Genomic DNA, 20,724 nt, shown 5'->3' with positions numbered 1-20,724 from the left:
ATAGATTCTACTCTGGAATTCAACTTGCTCCCAAGCAAATTGTTAGGTACGTTTAGCAGTTAGAATATATTTTACTGCAAAGACGGACAAGTTATTCCTTTACAAAGTAGTTTTTATTCAGTGTGTTACGAAACATTGAATGGATTTTATAAATTATTTTTTGATTTAATTAAGTAGACGATTTTGACTAATCTTGCTTTATAGAAATAAGATGTAAAATTTAAAAGTTTTCTAAAATCTTTTTGTAATTCTTATAATTAAATTGATAAAAATATCAAAAATATTTTTATCCAACTTTATATTATATTGAAAGTTTTTCTAAAGATTTTAGATTAAATAAAAAAAATATATTTATTGAAATTTCTATAATTAAAAAAGATGTAAATTATATTATTAGATGATATATATATAAATACATGATAATATATTTATGAATTAAATGAATTTATTAATTATTCATTAAAAATGTTGCTCAATTTTGTATAATTAAATTATTATTTAATTGTTATTTAATTAATAATTAAATATTTGTTTAAGTTTTACTATAAGTTTAAAGTTTTTAACATATATAATAGATTATCTCGTCATAATTATATATATAATTAATTTAATATATGCATATCTTTTTACAAAACAAAACTGTTGAAAGCAATGGAATCTCAAACTTGTGTGATTTGTGGAGGACATTCAGTTCATAAGTGCAGTGCCTGTGAAAATGTTTATTACTGTAGCAAGAAACATCAAAAAGAAGATTGGAAGAAACATTCAAAAGTTTGTAAATCCTTTAAGGTTAGAAATATTTTATTAATATTTTTTATATTAATCTATATTTAATCAATTTCTCATTATCATTATTAAAATATTATATAAATATAACAAAATAATATGATGATTAATTATATACTTTATTTTCAAAATACAATTTCTTGCAATCCATATTATCCTATATAATTTTAATCCTTAAAATTTTTTTACTTTATTTGAATTATCAAATCTCAACAACTTTTTATTGCAAGTCATTTGTGACAAAAATGAGTAATTTTATTTGTTTTTACTTTCGTATTACGTACTATTACATCTTTTACGTAGAATAGAAATTTAAAATTTACTTTATTTATTAAACAGTTATACTTTGATATAGTTTTTCAATTGAAATATTCCAATTATTTTATTTTTCGTAAATTATATTATAATATATTAATAATTCGAAAATTTATAATTAATTAAATATCATATATACATTTATTATTTCAAAGTTAGCAGAAAATCCTTCATTGGGTCGTCATTACGTAGCTACGAGAAATATCAAAGTTGGAGAAATTATTCTACGGGATGATCAACCCCTGATAACAGGTCTTATGTACAACAGTGTCCCCGTGTGCCTTCAATGTTATACGGTATTACATCAAGAGATTGCAACACCTTGCGAAAAATGTGGCTGGCCTCTTTGTCAAAACTGTAACGAACATGGATTGGAATGCAAATTTTCATGTTCTCGCAGAGATTCTAAGGTAATTATTATTCTCAAGATTGCAAATTTTTAAAATTCATTGAGAAGAACTTATGTTAATATCGCAGATATCAATAACCGAATTTGGCTATCCCCATCCGAGTTATCAATGTATAAATATTATAAGAGCTTTGTCATTGAAGGATACTAATCCAGAATCTTATAAAAAGTTAATATCCCTCGAAAGCCACTGCAATGAAATAAATAATTCTAAGGAGCCATTAAATATTGCTCATTTTATCAAGAGGTTCTTCAAGGCAGATGACATATCGGAAGAAGAAATTGTAACAATCATTGGCATCTTGCAGGTAAATATTTAATACTGTAAATTTATAAACGTATTTCATTGATAATCTGAAGAATTGAAGGATATATTCCAATAATATGTACAATAAAATTTCATTTTTATTCTATTTATGCATTTTATATATATATATATATTTTGCTCTATGTTTGCTGGCTGGAAGACTAGTAATTCTGAATAGTCGATCATTGTTTTTTTAAAAATACATAAACAATAAATAGATTCTTCTTAAATTACAGGTTAATGGTCACGAAGTTCCATTAACCGACTCACCATACGTAGCGGTTTATGAAATGGCATCATTACTTGAGCATAATTGTAGAGCCAATTGCTCAAAAAGTTTCACCGATATGGGAGGATTGATTATTCGTGCTGCACTACCTATTACGAAAGGTGATCATATAAAATACAGATAATTTATTTAATTATGTTCTCTTATAATAATAATTAATAATTAATATTTTTGTGTATGCGTTGTAAGCATGCGATATAAATAAATTCGTATATTTACGTATTTATAGTTTGAAATAAAGCCTGTTGTACGTGCGTTATGTTTATTGAATGAAATAAAAAAAAAAAGGAGAATTTAGAAAGAACGAAAAAAATCGATGCTTGGTAAACGATTGTGTGTTACAAAAGTTATAAAATCCTTTTTCTCTTTTTGTAAACTATTGTAAACTATTCAGAGATCAATTCATCATTAATTATTACGAATTATTTATTTTTAATTGTTTATAAATACATATAACCTTATAATTGTAATAATGTTCTAGGAGATCACATTTCTATATGTTATACTGATCCATTATGGGGTACTGCAAATAGAAGACATCACCTTCTTAAAACAAAATTTTTTGAATGTATTTGTAATCGATGTCAAGATCCTACAGAATTTCAAACTATGTTCAATGCTTTAAAATGCAATAAAATGTGAGTTAATATTGATTCATATTTCATATAAATTATTCTTATTAAAATTAAGAATATTTTTAAAAAGATTCCATTTAATAAAATAATGTATATGCATATTTGAGTAAGAAATTGGTGAAAATAATAAAAATTTGTCAAACTTTTCGTATAAATTTTGAATTTTCTTGCTATAAATTTTTTCAAACTAAACATTTAATAGAATTTCCATAAGAAATTAAAGAAATGATTTTGTTTTATTTATTTTCAGAAATTGTTCAGGATACGTATTGCCAAAAACTTTCCTTGAACAAGAACAAGATTACGTATGCAAAACTTGTGAATCGATCGTTTCTTGTACAGAGATTGAAAAAATATTGGAAGACATTGGTATACGCCTATCAAATATGAAGAAAAACGATATTGTTGCATGTAAAGAATTTCTAGACCGATATAAAAATAATCTTCATCCAAATCATTATTATAACATCGATGTGACGATCGCCTTGACTCAATTGATTGGACAACAAACTGGAGGATTGGCGGTAATCGAGGAAGATCTTCTGATTGAGAAAATAAAATTATGCAAAAAATTGGATACTTTGCTTAAATTGCTCGTTCCAGGTATATGAAATATATATGATATACTTTTTTCCAGAATATAATAACTAATAAATATGAAATTAAATTAATCCTTTAATTTTTAATTGGATTAAGGTCACTAGTACATTGTGACGAAGTAACAAGAAAACTATTTGTGTACTCTCTGTGATTCCATTTTTACAAGGAAACTGATATCGGTGATTGATACACGCCGATTTTCATGAAATTTTGTATAATTGTTTGGACCAGCCTAGATAGATTTTCCCCATATTTGGTTCGTGCTACTTTTTTACTTTGATACCTTCTTGAATGATGGATCTGACTTGTCATTATAACTTAATGTGAAAGTTGAGCTACATAGAGTTTGAACTACTAATTGTATATGTAATAAAATTAATTTTGTTTTTTTGTGTTTGTTGAATTAAGAATTAATCATTGATAAATTTCTCATTTTTATTATTATTATATCTTTCGTATCAGAATCATCATTATCTCTTTGGAAGAAGGAATGAATCCTCAAACTTTGCATTACAAACTGATCTTTGAATTTTGGATTATTATAATTATTTTTATACGATATATTTATTATTGTAATTATTTATATACGAAATTTAATAATAAAATTTTTCAGTGCTTTTATTTCAATATAATCATTTATATAGAATATAATAAATAAAAATGAATTATGATTTATGAAAAAATATTAAAGATTCAATATAATCATATTGAATAATTATATTTGCTATGTCAAATTTTTAATATTTATTTTTAATTTCATCTTTCGAAACAAAATATCATAAATATTTATTTTCATTTTATACTTCGTTTTATCAAAGATATATTAAAACGTATGACTAATATTAAAAATTAATAATTGAAGTTGCATGTGATTACTTGTATGTGAATTTTGTGAATTTTATCATTTCTTCATTCTATTACATCTCAGAAATGAAGATAATTAATCAACCCATGCTATAATAACATTATTTTAAAATAATTATATTGACAAAATTTTATCTGGATCACCTTGTATATAAATATACTTGACCTAATATACTATGTTAGGTGAAGAATTCTTGAAAACCCTATTCGTTCTAAACCAATCCCTACGACGACTGAACGAAGTTGGACGTGCTCGTAATCAATCGTCTTACCGATCTCACACATGCTTGGCTATCGATAAATAGAGGTATAAGAATTCATTAATTGTAAAAATAGATTATAAATATTCATATTCAATACATATTCATATATACATATTCATATATCTATTAATATTGTTAAATCTTATATTATAATAGCAGATAATATTCAATCATAATTTTTTAATAAATATTAATACAAAACAAAAATTGCAAAGAAAGTTTCATTCTTGTTTCATATTTTTTGCACTAAAAATTATCAATTCATAAATATTGTACTTGATAAATATACACAGATATGTAAAATATTATTAATATTGATAAATAATTTGTATTTTTTGTTTCAGCTGAAAACCGAATTCGAGGTTTAATTCTTTTTGAGTTACATGCATCTCTTGCAGAATTAAGTAGAAGATATAAAAATGAGGAAACTATGATATCATTAATGGTATGAATACATATATTGAAATAATATGACATAATATGTGTATTTAAATGTATATGATAAAAAGACTTTTAATTATTACATACGAAAATATTTGAATTCTTTAGATTATAATTAGATTAATGTTAATATTTCAAAAAATATAAAGTGGTCAAATTTATTTTGGTTGATATTCTAATTATTCAATTGCGTTTTTTTTATGAAATTAAAATATGTTTAAATATTAATATATTTAAAATAATATATAGAAAATATGTCATATTATATAAAATATTATATATAATTTATATCCGTATAATTTTTTATATATATTCAATTATACAATTCATGAAAAGTCACAAATAAAACTTCAATATCGATCTTTTTCATTCATTGATCGACAATCATTATCTTCGAAATTATAATAGTTTAAATTTTTTTCTAATTTTAATAAGACTTAATCATAATGTAAATTATGAAATAAACATTTTTATTTCTAAAAAAGTTTTGTTTATAATTTTATTAATAATATATTATAGACTTTAAATTGGTTTAAGAAATTCTTGATCGAAGTACTTCCTCGATTGAGATAAATTGAATTTTTAATTTTCTATTTAATCAATTTTTTCGGATTTATTTGAATTAATCAAACAGGTTTTTGTAATTTTTTTTCATAATTTTTGAATACCTAGTCGAACAAATCGCAAATATTATATTTATATTGCTGTAAAATATGCAAAACAATATCAAAAATATTATTTTCATAAAATTTATAGTTTATAGATTATAATATTTATAAAATATTCCTTGAATAATTACGAAACATTCATTTTTTATCATTATTTATAGAAATACATTTTTAAAAAAAAATTATTAATGCATTTATAAAAAAGAAAAATTTAATTTATGAATACAAATACTGTCATTTATATTTGAATTCAAGATAAGATGTTTAAAATGAATAAATTTTTCTTTCTTTTTACAGCAGGAATCAAAAAAATATTTAATTGATGGCTATCAATTATTAAAATATGAACCAAAAATTTTGCCAGAAGGAAAAATTGCTCAACATGCTGAAAAAAATTTAGAAGAAATAACTAAGCTTTTAAAACGGTTTCATGTGAAATAAAATTCATAATAATTATGTATTAAATATGTAAAATTAAAAAATTAAATATATATTTATATTTGTTCGAAACAAATATTATAAGAAATATCAAATTGTAAGGATTCTTTTTAAAGAAATAAATATACCAAAATAAATTTGGTCTTGTTAAGTTTTTAATAACTGAATTATAAAAAGTATTAATTATATGAGATATCAAATGATATTTATACATAATACAAAAATATATTATGGTAATTTAATTTATTTTACTAATTTTATATTTTTTTTTAAACTTATAAATAAATTGAAAAATAAATTGAATTGCGAATAAAATAAGTAGAAAACTTATTTAAGAACATGAAAACGTAATAAAATAATCGATAATATAGATATATGTAAAGTATTATATATAACATTTTTATAATTTTTTAAATTTTTAATAAGAAAATATATCTTTATTTCAATCAATCTTAAAACATAATATAATAAACGTAATATATAAAATTCTTTTTATGTATCAAGTTATTTACATTTTATATTAAATTTATTTTAAAATTTATAAATAGGAAAAAATTTGTTATTTAACGCAGATCTTCTAATTTTTTTTTGCTGTCATTTAACCATTTAGCCATCGAGTTTGTAGATTCATAATTTTTTTGTATGCTTGTTATAAGCATTGTGAGCCATTTTATATCAACCTTATGACTTTTAATTGCAGACCTGTAAATAATTTTAAAATTTCTGAAACATATATGAATATAAATATACATAGCATATATATTTCATAAATGAAAAGAATATCTAGAAGTGTGTACAAGTGAGGTGAAGTCTAAATATACTTGATGTTAATATATTTGTAGGATATTTTTCTCTATTTTATTTTAGAGGCTAAAACAAACACAAAAATTGATATACAAAAATTTCTGATTTTATTATTTATTTGGAATTTATTTATTAAGTTATAAAGAAATTTAAATTTGCATTAGTTGAAATAAAATAGAGATTAAATTAGAATCATTTCACTCTTCGCGATTCGCCTTATAATTCAATTATTTATATAATTTAATATAATAATAATAAAATTCAATTGATATTTTTGTTTGCCAATTTATATTTATTATATTTATATATGTTTAGAATCAAACTTCTAAAAGTGTTCTACGAATATATTAATACAATATATATATATCTCACACCATCTGAAAGTACCTTCTTTTCCAAAAATCTTTTATATTTTAGGAAATTAGTCTTATTAGATTCATTTAATTTAATTTAAAAAAATTACGAATTATCATCAATTTATTAATTAGATGGAATTAACGATTTAAACGATTTTATTTTTTTTTCCTTTATTTAATGCAAAATAAAATTATATTATAATTTAATATGTAAGATTTAAGATTTGTGCATATTAATTTTCGTGTTTATTTTAAATCTCTAATCAAATTTCTTTATTCGAATATTCCGTATGTTAGAAAATAATTTTTGTTAAGATAATGAGTCAATCATTCAAGTATATATATATTTATATACTTGAATATATTTATATATTTTAAAAATATTGCGTTAAAGTTCTTTATAATCCTCTTCCAGAAAAGATATTCTTTACCTACTCCATTATTAAAGCTTTTAGATACAATATTCCTATTTTTCAAGGTAATGAAAACGTGAATTGCTTATCGCTTGTCACTTAAAATCTTTTATTCTAAACAATCAAAATCTTGATATTGATTCTCGAATCTCGATTCAACAACTGCATGATTTTAAATCACCAGTCATTACTGCATATTTGCACATAATCATAAATTATTTTTAAACTGAATAAACTTAGCTAGTGCCGATAACTTAAAGTATAATAATAATGTAAAACAAATAAAATAAATTATAGAAGTTGATATTTTATGATATTTTATCGAAATTTTAGATATTTTAGTAATAAAAAAATTAATTAAAAAATTAAATAAAAAAATTCAAAAATCAAAATTCATTTACAAACCTTGACAAAAATACTGCAATAAACATAGCCCAGCTTTCAATATTACCAGGATAAGTGAAAACAAGTTTTTGCATAGCTATAATACTGGTCGGTACTAAATTTTGCATAAAATAACTATAAGATAGAGCACATGCAACATGTGCATGATTTTCAGAAGTAATATATTTATTCAGGAACAATACTTTCTGAGCACATTTGCTAAATATATGTACATTAGTTTCCAATAATATCCTGAGTAATCGAATCCAATTTCTTACATTACCTGTAAATAAAAAATCCTATTCGAGAACAAAAACAAATCAAATTATGTATTTGGTTTGTAATAAATAATTAATCAGTTCTGAGCGAATTGTTAATTTTGGAATAATACTATATTACTTACTAGGATGTGTAAAAATTGCTTTAGAAAGAATAGTAATAGCTTTTTTAACATCATTTCCAATTAAATAAAAATATGCAGATAAATTTACAACATGATAACCATATTCAAGATGATTTTCATACAATTGCAATTCATTTAATACCAATGTAGTTAAATTGATATCACCATGTAATATTCCTAATGATGCAGCTGCTAAAAGGCCAGTTATAACAGGCGGTTGTATTTGTATACATTGGAAAAGCAAAGTTTTTGCATCATTTACTTTTTGAAAGGTATATGCTATTGCGCCCATTGCGCACAGTGCATATGATTTCTCTATTTCTGTATTTGCCAAAAACTGCAACGTTGTTTCGTATGTGGTATATGCTTCTTCATATTGTGCAGCTAAAAATAAAATAAATTTTATTAAATCTATATTTTTTAAAATCTTTTCAGTGAAATATGATATTAAAGATAGTTTTGAAACAGGGCATTATCATTCATGTATTAATATATTAATAAATAAAACATATTAATATAAAAATATAATTACCTTTGAATAAAGCCAATGCTAAATGACATTGAGAATTATAATTAATATTTTGAATTGCTTGACATAATTTTATAGCTTCATTATATTTTTTAAGTTTTATTAATACATGTGCTAGATTTATACAGACTAGATCTTTTTCGTTATTAATACTATTACATACAGCTACTGCAAATTGTTCTGCAGCTGATTTATAAAGTTTCTGTCTTTGTAATAGTAATCCATATGCATTTCGAGCATAACAATCATTTGGATGATTTTCTATAATATAATACAATATATATATATATATATATATATACTATAATGCATATATACTAAAATGCATAAAACTAATATCTATATTTTTATAATTTTAATAAGTAATACAAATAAATAATAATAAAGTAATAATTAAAAGAAAAATAAAATAAAAATATAAATAAAAAAAAATTAATAATATAAATTAATAATAATTATAATACAAGAACATTTGACAAATTCCTTTTATTTGTTTTATGATATTATTTGAATAATCGAATTTATTAATAATTATAATCGATTGTTTTGTTAATCAATATTCTAATATTCTAAATAATATAAACTTACCTATATACCATGTCATAACATCAGCAGCAGCAAATACAGCATTCATATTTTCTGTAACATATATATTTAAACTGTTCTTTTTGGAATCAGAATTTAAAATCATATCAAGTACCCAATGAGTATATCCTATGGCAGCTTGGCTGTGATATCCTAATTGTGTTGCATGTCTAAATAAATCCATTGCTTCTTTTCGGTGCATCATTTCGGCAATTAAAGCCTGCCCTATCCAACTATTTATGTATGCTGGATCTGCACGCTGAGCTCGAGAATAAGCTTCATTTGCTTTATATAAATTTTCTGTTACAAAAAGTATATATAATTATATCATTGAATTATACATGAAAATATAATTAAGGAGACTATTATTTAAATATTTAATTGCAATTTATTTTGTGTAATATAAGAAAAACATTATGATGATTCTACATATCTTAAAGAAAAGTTTATGTTATAATTTATTTATTTATTTATTATATAATTTATTATTTATTAATTATTGTAAAACATAATATATTTATTGTTATGTAGATTATTATTTTTAAATACCTGTGTACAGATACAATGTTCCTAAATTACACCATACTATAGCATTATTTATTTCTGTATCAATTGCCATAATATAAGCATGTTGTGCTAATGCAAAGTTTTTTATATATGGTGACATACAAATAACTCCCAAGAGATTCCAATGTATCCATATTGAAGGATTTAATTTAACAGCATGTTTTGCAGCAGCAAGACTTTTACTAGCAAGATTTTTATGATTGATTGATGGATCATATTGTAGTTGCATTAAGTAGCACAAAGCTAAATCATGCCATAATAAAGCTGATTGTGGAGAAAGAGAAAGTGCACAACAATAACATCTGAAAAATATGAATTTGAATTTTTTTTAAGCTATAAGAAAATTTGATATTTTACTTTTATATTTGATAGAATCTTGTGATCTAGAATCTCTAATGTTTCATATACCTTATAGATAAGGAGAACATATCTTGTTTTTTAAGCAATACTATATTTTCTATATCTTCATATTTTATTAAAATGGATGATACTTTTAAATAACTGTATTTCTCGGGTAATATTGCTACTTTATAACATATATCACCAAGTAATTTCCAAATACAGGATGTATCTTTACGTTCTTTAATAGCTATAATCAAACTATTCATTGCTTGTTGTAAACAATCATTGGCGCGACCCAAAAATTGTTTAGCAATATACTCTTTTGCTAGTGCTAAACAAGTTTCAGCTAATCCTTTTAAAGCAGGAATATAACGTGATTCATATATTAATATATGTTCAAAATCATTCTTTGCTTCATTATATTGACCAATAATCTATAAAATAATAAAATAATATTTTTTAAAATAGTTGTTAAAAATTTCGTAATATTTTAAATAAATGTAATAAATATAACAAATTTTTAAAATAATAACTAACCAATTTTATATTTGCTAATTGTATCATTGGATACAATGATTTTGGACACAATTCTAATACTCTTTGATAAGATTTTAATGCCGATGTATAGGCACCTCGTATAAAATACGCGTCCGCTAGTGATTCCCAACAATGACTGAAATAAATGATACATCAATAAAATTAGAAATACTTAACTTTAAGATAAAATTAATAAAACTGTATATATACTGTTAATTTTACTGTATTTTTACTGTATGGTAAATTTTAGTGTATTTTTTTAAATGATTAATTATCTATTTATAATTTGTGAAACACAAAACATAATAAATAATATATGAATAATTTGTGTGATTAGTTTATACAAATTGCTCAAGAATTTATTTTCAATATTAATGTATATGGTTGCTCCAATTTTATTTAACTATAAAGTAGTTTAAAAAAAAATTTATGAAAGTCATGTTTTAAAACATTCGAAATAATTCTAATATAAAATAACAAATATATATATAGCAAATAATTTAATTTATAAAGATTTTTACAACATATTGAAAAGAAATATACAGAATTATATCATTATAAAATTTGATATAATTGCATTTTAAGTTTCTATGTATAAAATACTTTAATAATACTGGAATTTTTTAGTTTTAATTTTAATGAATATTGAAAATTATTAATCTATAAGATTACCTGTCATTAGGATCAACTCTGATAACATGTTGAAATGCTTTAATAGCTTGTTCTGCATTTCCTTGATCTAGATATTGCAAACCTAATTGTAACCATGCCCATCTAGGACCACTACCTTGCACAGTTAATACTTGTAGCAATTTAATATTTGCATCCTATAATATATATGTCATTATAATAATTGATTAAAAAATGATAAAATATTAGTACATTAATATATTAATAAATAATTATAAATATTATTAAATATATATTAATAAATATATTTTATGATGAAATTCATTGTGCTTACTTGATTTTTAAGAAGTCTATATGCTGTACTTAGACCAATACCAGCTTCTTCAGAATTTGGATTAATTTGTAATGCACTTTGATAACATCTTCTAGAACGTTCCATGTCATTACCATATTCGCGATAATAATGACCTAAATAAACTAGACATTTCCAATTATAACGATCAGCTTTTATTCCATTTAAAAAAGCCATCAAGCTGTAATTATATTCTGCCATTTCCCAATAGATTATACCCAAAAGTAACCATGTTTCAGAAGTTTCTAAGACTGAATCAAGAACATTCACAGCTTCATCTAGTTGTTTATTTTGTTTTAAATATAACGCTCGAAGAATATTAGCTTGTGATTTAATTTCATGTTTTGATTCCAAATTATTCAACAAATTATATGCATTTGGCTGATTTAATAATATACTGAGACGTGCATGAATAAGATCCAACTGCATTGAAGTATGTGTCTTTAAATGCTAATTAAAAATTAAATAAATATATAAGTGCATATACATAAACAAATAATAAATAAATATTAAAAAAATTTATCATAAAGGATCAAAAATCAATTTTACATTTTAAAAAAATTGTATATTTTGTTTTCCAGAGATTTTTTATTAATTTTTTTAGAAATGAAATTTATCTTACAATCAATTGTTAAATTATTTCAATTTAAAGATGATTTCAGTATGATTTTAATATTACAAATATTCCATCTATACCTTATATTTTTTGGGTATTAATTATAAATTCAAAAAATCAGGAATTCAATCAAAAATGAAGTTTGTAAATGGAGAAAATTCTTACTTGTTCATATATTTGTAAAGCAGTTTCCCATTTATGTTTATTATTACACCTACTCATTGCTTCTATTAATATTAGTTCCATTTTATATTTTAATTCATCTTTTAATTTATATTCCTTGATTTCTAATACTCGTTTGGCAGCTATTTCTGCATCTTCCCAACAATAAAGTTTCATACTGATTTCACTTAATGCCATCCAACCATGTATTGAATGTGATTTTAATACAAGCATATCTTTTAATATTTCTCGTGCCGAAATCAAGTCATTTGATTCTTTTAAATATATTGCTTTAGTAACTGCAGCAATTTCAGATTCCTTATTTAATTTTAGAAGACATTCATAAAATTGTGTCATATCAATATCAGAAAAATTTTTACCTAATATATTTTGTTCACAATAAATACGACATATATATTCTGAAATTAAAAAAAAAAATAATGAAATTATTCTTACATATATATCAATAATCTAAAACTCAAAAGAAATTGCAAAATATCTATTAAATATCTTATAAATTTTAGATTTTTTAAGTTAATGTGATTATACATAGATATAAGAATAATGAGGATAATGTATAAACATGATATAGGCTAATTGATAAAATCATTTAACTAAATTAATATTTTGCATAAACATATTTGGAAATAATAAATATAAAAATTAAATATTTTAATTTACAAAAAATAAAAAAGAGAGAGGAGAAAAAGAATTAGCAATTAAATTTATATGAATGCGCATATAAATACACAATAATTCATATTCATGAATATACAATAATTTTGAGAATATTGCCTAATTATAACATGAGAACAAATAGTTTAAATATTAATATTGTTCCATCTTGATCTTTAGATTAATTATCTATTTCTTTTTTTTTCTTTGCTACATTTGTTCTAAAACAAATATTTTTCATATATGTTTTAAACATATTTTTGTATAACATTCATTATAAAAATAATTTGATTTTTAATAGATATTTAGTCTTATTTAGTTTACATTAGATTTCAAACTCTTAATTTCATTTTATTTCATTTCTCTTTATAATGCTCTTAAATTTTTAAATATAGAATATATTAAGAAATATATAATAATAATAATAATAATATATAATAATATAATATATATATATATATAATTTTTTATGTATATTTTTATGTATCTGTGTCTAATTTTTGTAATAGAAACAGTACTGCAACAATTTTAGAATATAACTGAAATTTTGAATTGTTGAATATTTCATGACTTTATATTTCAATAATATAGAATAATGAGATATTCAATAATTATATAATTATAGAAGTTACAGAAGATAAAAAAAATTCTGTGTCTGTAATATATATTAATTGTAAATAAAATTATAATAATAATAATATTCTTCAAAAACATCAACATAAATTCAATATAATCTACATACAAGTATTCAAAAGCATTTTTATATTATTTTCATACATTAGTTATTAAAAAAGTTATTGTATTATTTTTTTGAATATTTTACCTAATGATATCATATCTTGTGGAAATTGCTGATGCATATTTATAGCTTCTTTCATTAAAATAATTAATTCATCTTTGTCATATAATATTTTCAAATATTTTTTATAAAAATGTTGTTGTTCAATTGTCTCAAGATCATTAATTGAAGATTTAAAAACATTTTTTAATAAATCTTGATATTTATCTAACTTATTAATATTATCTAATAAAATTCTTCCAAGTACTTTATCAATCATTTTAATTTTATTATCATCCAATTCTTTTTGTAATTCACTTAAATCCTCAATGCACTGACTTAAAGTTGCAACATCTTTGAGTTGTAATGAAAGTTCTGAGATTTTATTCAAAATAAATGTAAATTTAGAGTCACTGAAAATAAATGATACATTTGAAATATTAGATTTAAAAAATAAATATAATTTTAAATATTATTTAATAATAAATTTTAGAATAAATTTATGAAATATATATAATATTTTTATACCTTTCAATCTGTAAAAGTTTGCAATAAGCCAATACTAATTTGTTATAACAATCATTATCATCCAAATTTTTTTCATAATAAGTTATTAAACCATGCCAAGCTAATGGATTATCTGCTTGAATTTGTATACCTTTTTGAAGAATTAATGGTACTTGTGATTTATATTCATCTATTTCTTTCATTGCAGCCGCCAATAACATAAGTGCACCATAATTACATTGATCTTTTTTTAATATCTTTTTACATTTTTTAATTACATCTAAATATTTGTTTTCTTTAAATGCTGCACGAGCTTCTTTTAAAGTTATTTTTATTTCATCTGACATTTTCGTATTAAAAATTTGTTATAAATTAAAAAAAAAAATTAAACGTGTGTCTAAAACTTAAATCAGATATAAATAATTTTATATGTAATTTTTATATCTAAATATTAATTAAATATTATGTTAAAATGTTTAATTAAATATTTTTATAAAAATCTTAAAAAGCTTTATTCATAACCAAATACGATAATATAATTTCAAATATATGTTATTCATAATGTTTATTTTTAAGTTTTATTTTCAAATTTTTAAAACTTTTATTTTACATATCCTTACATTTTTTAATCTATATACATTACAATCACATTATTATAATTCAAATAAAAAATATATATAAAAACACAGAATAAAATACGTACAATCTCTTTTAATTTCATTATTACATAACGAATATTTCGTTTAAATTGATGATATTTTAATATAAATATTTTTCATTTAAATTTTTATATTATTATATTATAAAATTTTTTAAAGAAAAAATTTTTTTATGAACTATTGTAAATTATACGGCCACAGGCCATAGATAGCAAGCAGAATAGATATTATACATTAAAGAATAGACAACATTTAATGTATTTTTTATTATATCTAAAAAAGTTTCAAAGAACCATTTTAGTATCATTTCGATGTTATAAAATTTGGTAGTAGTTGAAATTGAAATTAAGTTTTGTGAAAGTATAAATAAAATATATAATAAAATATTTTATAATATTAAATTTCATAAAATTAATCAAAAATAAATTAAGAAATATTCTATAACAAAAATAAAAATTAACATATCAATATATTACTTCTTAATGAATTTGAAATAATTATTAAACAGTTAATCATTTTAATCATCAATATATACAATTTTTTTTTTATATATTTTATAATATTCAATTGTAATTTTTGAATTACATGCAAAATACTATATGAATATGAATTATATGAAAATTATATTTTTTATGTTTTTGTATTTATTTATAAATTTTGACAAGTAGAATTATAAAAGAATTATAAATCAAAATACCTACATAAGTATGTACCTAATAAGATACAATAATTTTGAAAAATAATCGAAAATGCATTAAATTAACATTTCGTATATCGTTTGTATATCGGTTGTATAAAATAAATATAAAAAATTTAATATGGAAATAATATGGAAATAAAATATGGGAAAAGAATAGAGTTAAAATAAAAATTTTGGAATTAATTCTATCTTTAATACTGTAAATTGAATTGCATAGACAAAAAGCAAATAGAAAAAAAAAATAATTGTTAGCTTTATTGAACACAAAAAATATCTCTTTAAAGATAGAGTAAAGTAAAGTAAGAATTCAGAATTAGTGCTACCTTTTGATTGTTAGAAAAATATAAGAAAGATATTTTGAATATTTAAGAGATAATGTTGACTTTCAATTTTATATTATTTATAATCCATATACACATATAATGCATTTATAATATAGTGTTTCTTACTCAATTTAATATATCACAATCTAAATATATATATAATTAAATTACTCTAGAAAATATAGGATAAAAATTTTATGCTTATACATTTCATAATTTTAGAAATTGAAACGAAAATATTATTCATTATTATCTTAATAAACTTTTTTTTTAAATATCTTATGGTTTTTATAATAAAATGAAGTTTTAAAATTTTAAATTATTAAATGTTATTCAATTGTTTTTTTGATAATGGGTTATTAATAATGGGAGAAAATAGTATTGAAAAGGGAATTAACTACCAAATTTCTAAAATCTAAAAAAGCATTTTATATTAAGTTTATTTTGTACTCGTCTATGATATTATATTTGATAAATTTAGATCACCGATTGGATATTTTATATCACTTAAATTATAATATGGTGAAAAGCATAAGGAATACTTTTTTGAAGTTGGTATTTCAGAATATATGATACAAAATAGTATAAAATGTCATGCATATTCTATTTCTTATCTGTAGATTTATAATCTATGGTATATCATCTATATTCTACGCACATATGATGATCTGTGAGTATAGTCAGTTTTTGTATATTATCTTTGGTAAAACATAAGATGGTAGCATGAGAATTCTTTATAGTGTGGGTAGTATGAAATAACCAATAGTCTGGTTGTGGCAGTGGCAATTCACGATTCTACGCGTCATATATGGACAGATGTAGAATTGTATTCATTGTAATGAAGTTATTATATTAAATATTGTGTAATATTATAAATTAATATATGCATTTTGATAAATGAATAGATTTATTTTTCATTACAAATCGATTTGTTAAATGTAATGTAGCAATGAAGTTTTTATGTCATTATTGCTTTCACAGAAATATGGTTATATTTAGTATATGACGACTTCAGTGTTTTGGAGCACGAAGCAGTGCCACTCCCTTATAATATTTAAACAACATTTTTATTATATCTGATAATTAGAAAAATGGAAGATATTTTTCAATGGTGTCGTGAAGGCAATGCTATGCAAGTGCGTGTTTGGTTGGATGACACTGAACATGATATGAATCAAGGGTAAATAGAAGAAATTTAAAAAAAATGCTATTTTTTGTTTTTTTTTATCTTGTTTTGAGATCAAATTTAAATACATTGTCTTTTTATTACTCTTACTTAAATAATTTTTTAACTTTTATACTTGTTGTTTAATTAATTATATTATATTAGTGTATTTTCATTCATTATTTATATATAGGGATGATCATGGATTTAGTCCACTCCATTGGTGTTGCAAAGAAGGACACCTAAAATTGGCAGAGTTATTAGTTAGCAGAGGAGCACGTATTAATGCTACCAACAGAGGAGATGATACTCCTCTTCATCTTGCTTCTGCTCATGGACACAAAGAAATAGTTCAATTGGTAATGTCAATTAGTAAAATATATTTAATGCATAAAATGAAATGAAAAAAGATTTTAATTTTTAAAAATTTATTTTTAAGAATTTAATGAAATTTATATTTATAGTTGCTTAGGAATCGCGCAGATGTCAATGTTACAAATGAACATGGTAACACTGCTCTTCATTATGCATGTTTTTGGGGTGATCAAGCAGTTGCTGAAGAATTAGTAGCTGCTGGTGCTCTTGTATCCATTGCAAATAAAGATGGAGATACTCCTTTAGATAAAGCACGAGGTCACTTAGCCAAAAGATTACATGGTAAAAATATATTAAAATATTAAAAATAAGTTTTAAAAACTAAATAATTATTTTTTTTAAATTATAAATTTTGGAAAAAATTAAATTAAAATGTATAATTACTATTTAATTTTAGAAAGTCAAATAATTAATCTCAATAAACTTGATTAATTTCACAAATGTGAAATTAATTATTATTTACTTATATAAGATTTCATATAAGTGTAGTAATTAATTGATTGATTTTATGTCAAAAAATAAGTCAAAAATATAGAATAAAATTTTTTTATTTGAAGTTTTGTTTTCAAGATCAAATTTAAATAATTTTTAAATACAAGTAAAATTGCTTATTTTCCGATTAGACATTCAGATTTTTTTACATAAAATCAGTCCATATTCTTATAGGATATTCTATATATTTATGATTAACAAATTATTATATTATTGATTATTTAGATTTAGCTGTAGAATATGGACAAGATTTAAAGAAAATTCAATTTAAAGATCAAAGCTGGCTAGGTTTAAAAACTAGAAGTCGTAAGTAATGATTACATTAAATCAGAGAATAGATCAGAAAATAATATAATTAATGATCTATAATAATAAATTTATTAATCTATAATAATAACATTTATTCATATTATTCAGGTGATGCTACATTATCACGACACAAAGGAATAAACATGGCAGATCTATCTTTACATACTCGATTAGCTAGTACACCAAGTGGTGAAACATGGCGCGGACGTTGGCAAAACAATGATATTGTAGCAAAAATTTTAAATATACGTGAATGCACGGCTCGAATTTCAAGGGATTTTAATGAAGAATTTCCGAAATTACGAATTTTTTCACATCCCAATGTACTACCTGTACTTGGTTGTGTTAATCAACCACCAAAATTGGCTACAGTTTCGCAATATATGGCACGTGGAAGTTTGCATAGGCTTTTACATGGAGGTACAGGTGTCGTTGTTGATACTGCGCGTGCACTTAGGCTTGCTCTTGATGTTGCAAGAGCTATGGCATTTCTTCATGGGCTTGAAAGACAAAATAGATGCAGATTTCATCTCAATAGTAAACATATAATGGTATATATTTTGTTAATGATGATATTTTAATATGTAAACGTCAGAATAATAAAAATATTTCTATTTGTAGATAGATGAAGATTTAACGGCTCGCGTCAATATGGCAGACTCGAAATTTTCATTCCAAGAGGTAGGTCGAATTTATGAGCCAGCATGGATGTCTCCAGAAGCTTTAAGTAAACGTCCAGCAGATATAAATCTCGAGGCCAGTGATATGTGGAGTTTCGCTGTTTTATTATGGGAACTTGCGACTAGAGAAGTTCCATTCGCAGATCTTTCGCCAATGGAATGTGGCATGAAAGTTGGTTACTTTTTATATATCATTAATCTTTATTTTATTACATACATGTTACATAAATCTTTATCAGTATAAATATATTCTTTCTTGTATTTGTTATAGATCGCACTAGAAGATTTACGCGTTAGTATACCTCCAGGAATTTCACCACATCTTGCTAAGCTTATTAGGATTTGTATGAATGAAGATCCAGGGAAACGTCCATCTTTTGATATGGTCGTTCCTATACTCGATAAGATGAAACGTTAATTTTTGATATAATTTTTTTTACATCGTCAAATTGTTATAAAAAAGAAAGGAAAGAATTACATATTTCCAAAGAAATGTAATGAGCTTAATCAGATTGCGCTTATAAAACGTCTCAATTGTTAATCTCGATTAATCTGTGTCAGATTGTTTCATTGCTTCGATTAAAATGACTGAAGTATATTTTTTATACAATCGTATTTGAATAAATAATGTGCCTCGAAAAACTTTCATAATATAATATTCATATATTATAAGCAATTATATTATTTATTATTTATATAAATATAAATAATAATATTTATATAAATATAAATAATAAACAATATATGTTTTATAATTATATTCATATTTTTGAAATAAATATTAATTCATTTATATATATATATATATATATATTATAATAATCAGTTTTATATAGTTATTAATTTCATTCACAATACCATTTATTAAATGTTAATTATATAAGTTTGCATATTTAATATAACAGTTATTTTTTGGATTATTTTATTTTAAATATGGCCAGCTTATATTATATTAATGTTAAAAATTTATCTAAATATTAAATCTTGTAATTCTAAGATATTGTATATTATAAAATTAAAACGAATAAAATTACAGGATGTTTGTTTTATTTAGATTCGATATATTTAAAGAATTAAAGATATTAAAAAAATGTTCTTATAATAATTATTTAGTAAAGAGAATTATGGTATAAAATTAAACTTCTTTTATTAATTGGAGTTGTTTCAGAGATTTCAAAGCCACTTCGATTTTTTTTTTAAGCAATGTACTATACTTTTGTATTCCTAATAAAATAATATGAATAGTAAGTAAAAAAAATTTACATCATAATAGTTGTTCAAAGTTTCAATGTTTGCATTAAAATTGTTGAAAGACAAAAGACATATCTAATTGTTCACTAAGTGAATATTTTATTTTTACTTTTTA

At 22.0% G+C, this 20,724-nt stretch overlaps 3 protein-coding genes across 16 annotated transcripts; 2 read left to right on the top strand and 1 right to left on the bottom strand.

The window, feature by feature from the left end:
- The first annotated feature begins 14 nt into the window (after positions 1-14).
- On the top strand, positions 15-6,152 carry LOC100869106 (SET domain-containing protein SmydA-8). Of its 12 annotated transcripts, XR_015292566.1 has the most exons (11): positions 55-106; positions 650-789; positions 1,257-1,511; positions 1,579-1,818; positions 2,054-2,207; positions 2,588-2,744; positions 2,992-3,344; positions 3,438-3,597; positions 4,389-4,512; positions 4,813-4,913; positions 5,875-6,152. XR_015292566.1 is itself a non-coding variant. In XM_086910121.1 (9 exons), the coding sequence occupies exons 2-9, from the start codon at positions 652-654 to the stop codon at positions 6,016-6,018; spliced, it is 1,542 nt and encodes a 513-aa protein (XP_086766247.1). In that variant the 5' UTR covers positions 49-173; positions 650-651; the 3' UTR covers positions 6,019-6,152. The 12 variants fall into 12 exon arrangements, 5 of the variants coding, with proteins under 5 accessions (XP_003693098.3, XP_086766247.1, XP_086766245.1 ...); XR_015292568.1 differs by having other exon boundaries at positions 33-789; positions 5,878-6,152; XR_015292565.1 differs by having other exon boundaries at positions 33-789.
- LOC100869223 (tetratricopeptide repeat protein 37) lies at positions 6,153-15,527 on the bottom strand. Of its 3 annotated transcripts, none has more exons than XM_086910118.1 (13): positions 14,677-15,527; positions 14,194-14,561; positions 12,699-13,114; positions 11,900-12,367; positions 11,608-11,762; positions 10,936-11,071; positions 10,465-10,832; positions 10,039-10,358; positions 9,493-9,789; positions 8,908-9,165; positions 8,376-8,759; positions 7,994-8,255; positions 6,153-6,738 (listed from the first exon to the last, which is right to left on the bottom strand). In XM_086910118.1, the coding sequence occupies exons 1-13, from the start codon at positions 15,000-15,002 to the stop codon at positions 6,579-6,581; spliced, it is 3,918 nt and encodes a 1,305-aa protein (XP_086766244.1). In that variant the 5' UTR covers positions 15,003-15,527; the 3' UTR covers positions 6,153-6,578. The 3 variants fall into 3 exon arrangements, 2 of the variants coding, with proteins under 2 accessions (XP_086766244.1, XP_003693099.3); XM_003693051.4 differs by having other exon boundaries at positions 6,153-6,717; XR_015292562.1 differs by having other exon boundaries at positions 6,422-6,717; positions 7,994-8,271.
- Positions 15,528-17,031: 1,504 nt separating this feature from the next.
- Positions 17,032-20,393, top strand: Ilk (integrin linked kinase). Its single transcript, XM_003692869.3, has 7 exons — positions 17,032-17,517; positions 17,696-17,861; positions 17,967-18,159; positions 18,595-18,675; positions 18,787-19,229; positions 19,300-19,530; positions 19,630-20,393. The coding sequence occupies exons 1-7, from the start codon at positions 17,429-17,431 to the stop codon at positions 19,774-19,776; spliced, it is 1,350 nt and encodes a 449-aa protein (XP_003692917.1). The 5' UTR covers positions 17,032-17,428; the 3' UTR covers positions 19,777-20,393.
- The last annotated feature ends 331 nt before the right edge of the window (positions 20,394-20,724 follow it).

Source organism: Apis florea, unplaced genomic scaffold (genome assembly GCF_048593485.1).
Source record: "Apis florea isolate Af1SG1 unplaced genomic scaffold, ASM4859348v1 contig_3170_pilon, whole genome shotgun sequence".
NCBI lineage: Eukaryota > Metazoa > Arthropoda > Insecta > Hymenoptera > Apidae > Apis > Apis florea.
The sequence above is the reverse complement of the archived record's forward strand: the minus strand, read 5'-3'. Positions and strand labels throughout refer to the sequence as shown.

What these genes read in the sequence shown, in the direction of transcription:
- LOC100869106 (XM_003693050.4), top strand. Translation starts at nt 652, where the DNA reads ATGGAATCTCAAACTTGTGTGATTTGTGGAGGACATTCAGTTCATAAG. An exon ending in GTTCTCGCAGAGATTCTAAG is followed by an intron (nt 1,512 to 1,578) that starts GTAATTATTATT and finishes TTAATATCGCAG; the next exon opens with ATATCAATAACCGAATTTGG. An exon ending in GCTTTAAAATGCAATAAAAT is followed by an intron (nt 2,745 to 2,991) that starts GTGAGTTAATAT and finishes ATTTATTTTCAG; the next exon opens with AAATTGTTCAGGATACGTAT.
- LOC100869223 (XM_086910118.1), bottom strand. Translation starts at nt 15,002, where the DNA reads ATGTCAGATGAAATAAAAATAACTTTAAAAGAAGCTCGTGCAGCATTT. An exon ending in AATTAGCAAATATAAAATTG is followed by an intron (nt 10,833 to 10,935) that starts GTTAGTTATTAT and finishes ATTATTTTATAG; the next exon opens with ATTATTGGTCAATATAATGA. An exon ending in ATTGCAGTATTTTTGTCAAG is followed by an intron (nt 6,739 to 7,993) that starts GTTTGTAAATGA and finishes TATATGTTTCAG; the next exon opens with AAATTTTAAAATTATTTACA.
- Ilk (XM_003692869.3), top strand. Translation starts at nt 17,429, where the DNA reads ATGGAAGATATTTTTCAATGGTGTCGTGAAGGCAATGCTATGCAAGTG. An exon ending in GAACATGATATGAATCAAGG is followed by an intron (nt 17,518 to 17,695) that starts GTAAATAGAAGA and finishes ATTTATATATAG; the next exon opens with GGATGATCATGGATTTAGTC. An exon ending in CTTAGCCAAAAGATTACATG is followed by an intron (nt 18,160 to 18,594) that starts GTAAAAATATAT and finishes TTGATTATTTAG; the next exon opens with ATTTAGCTGTAGAATATGGA.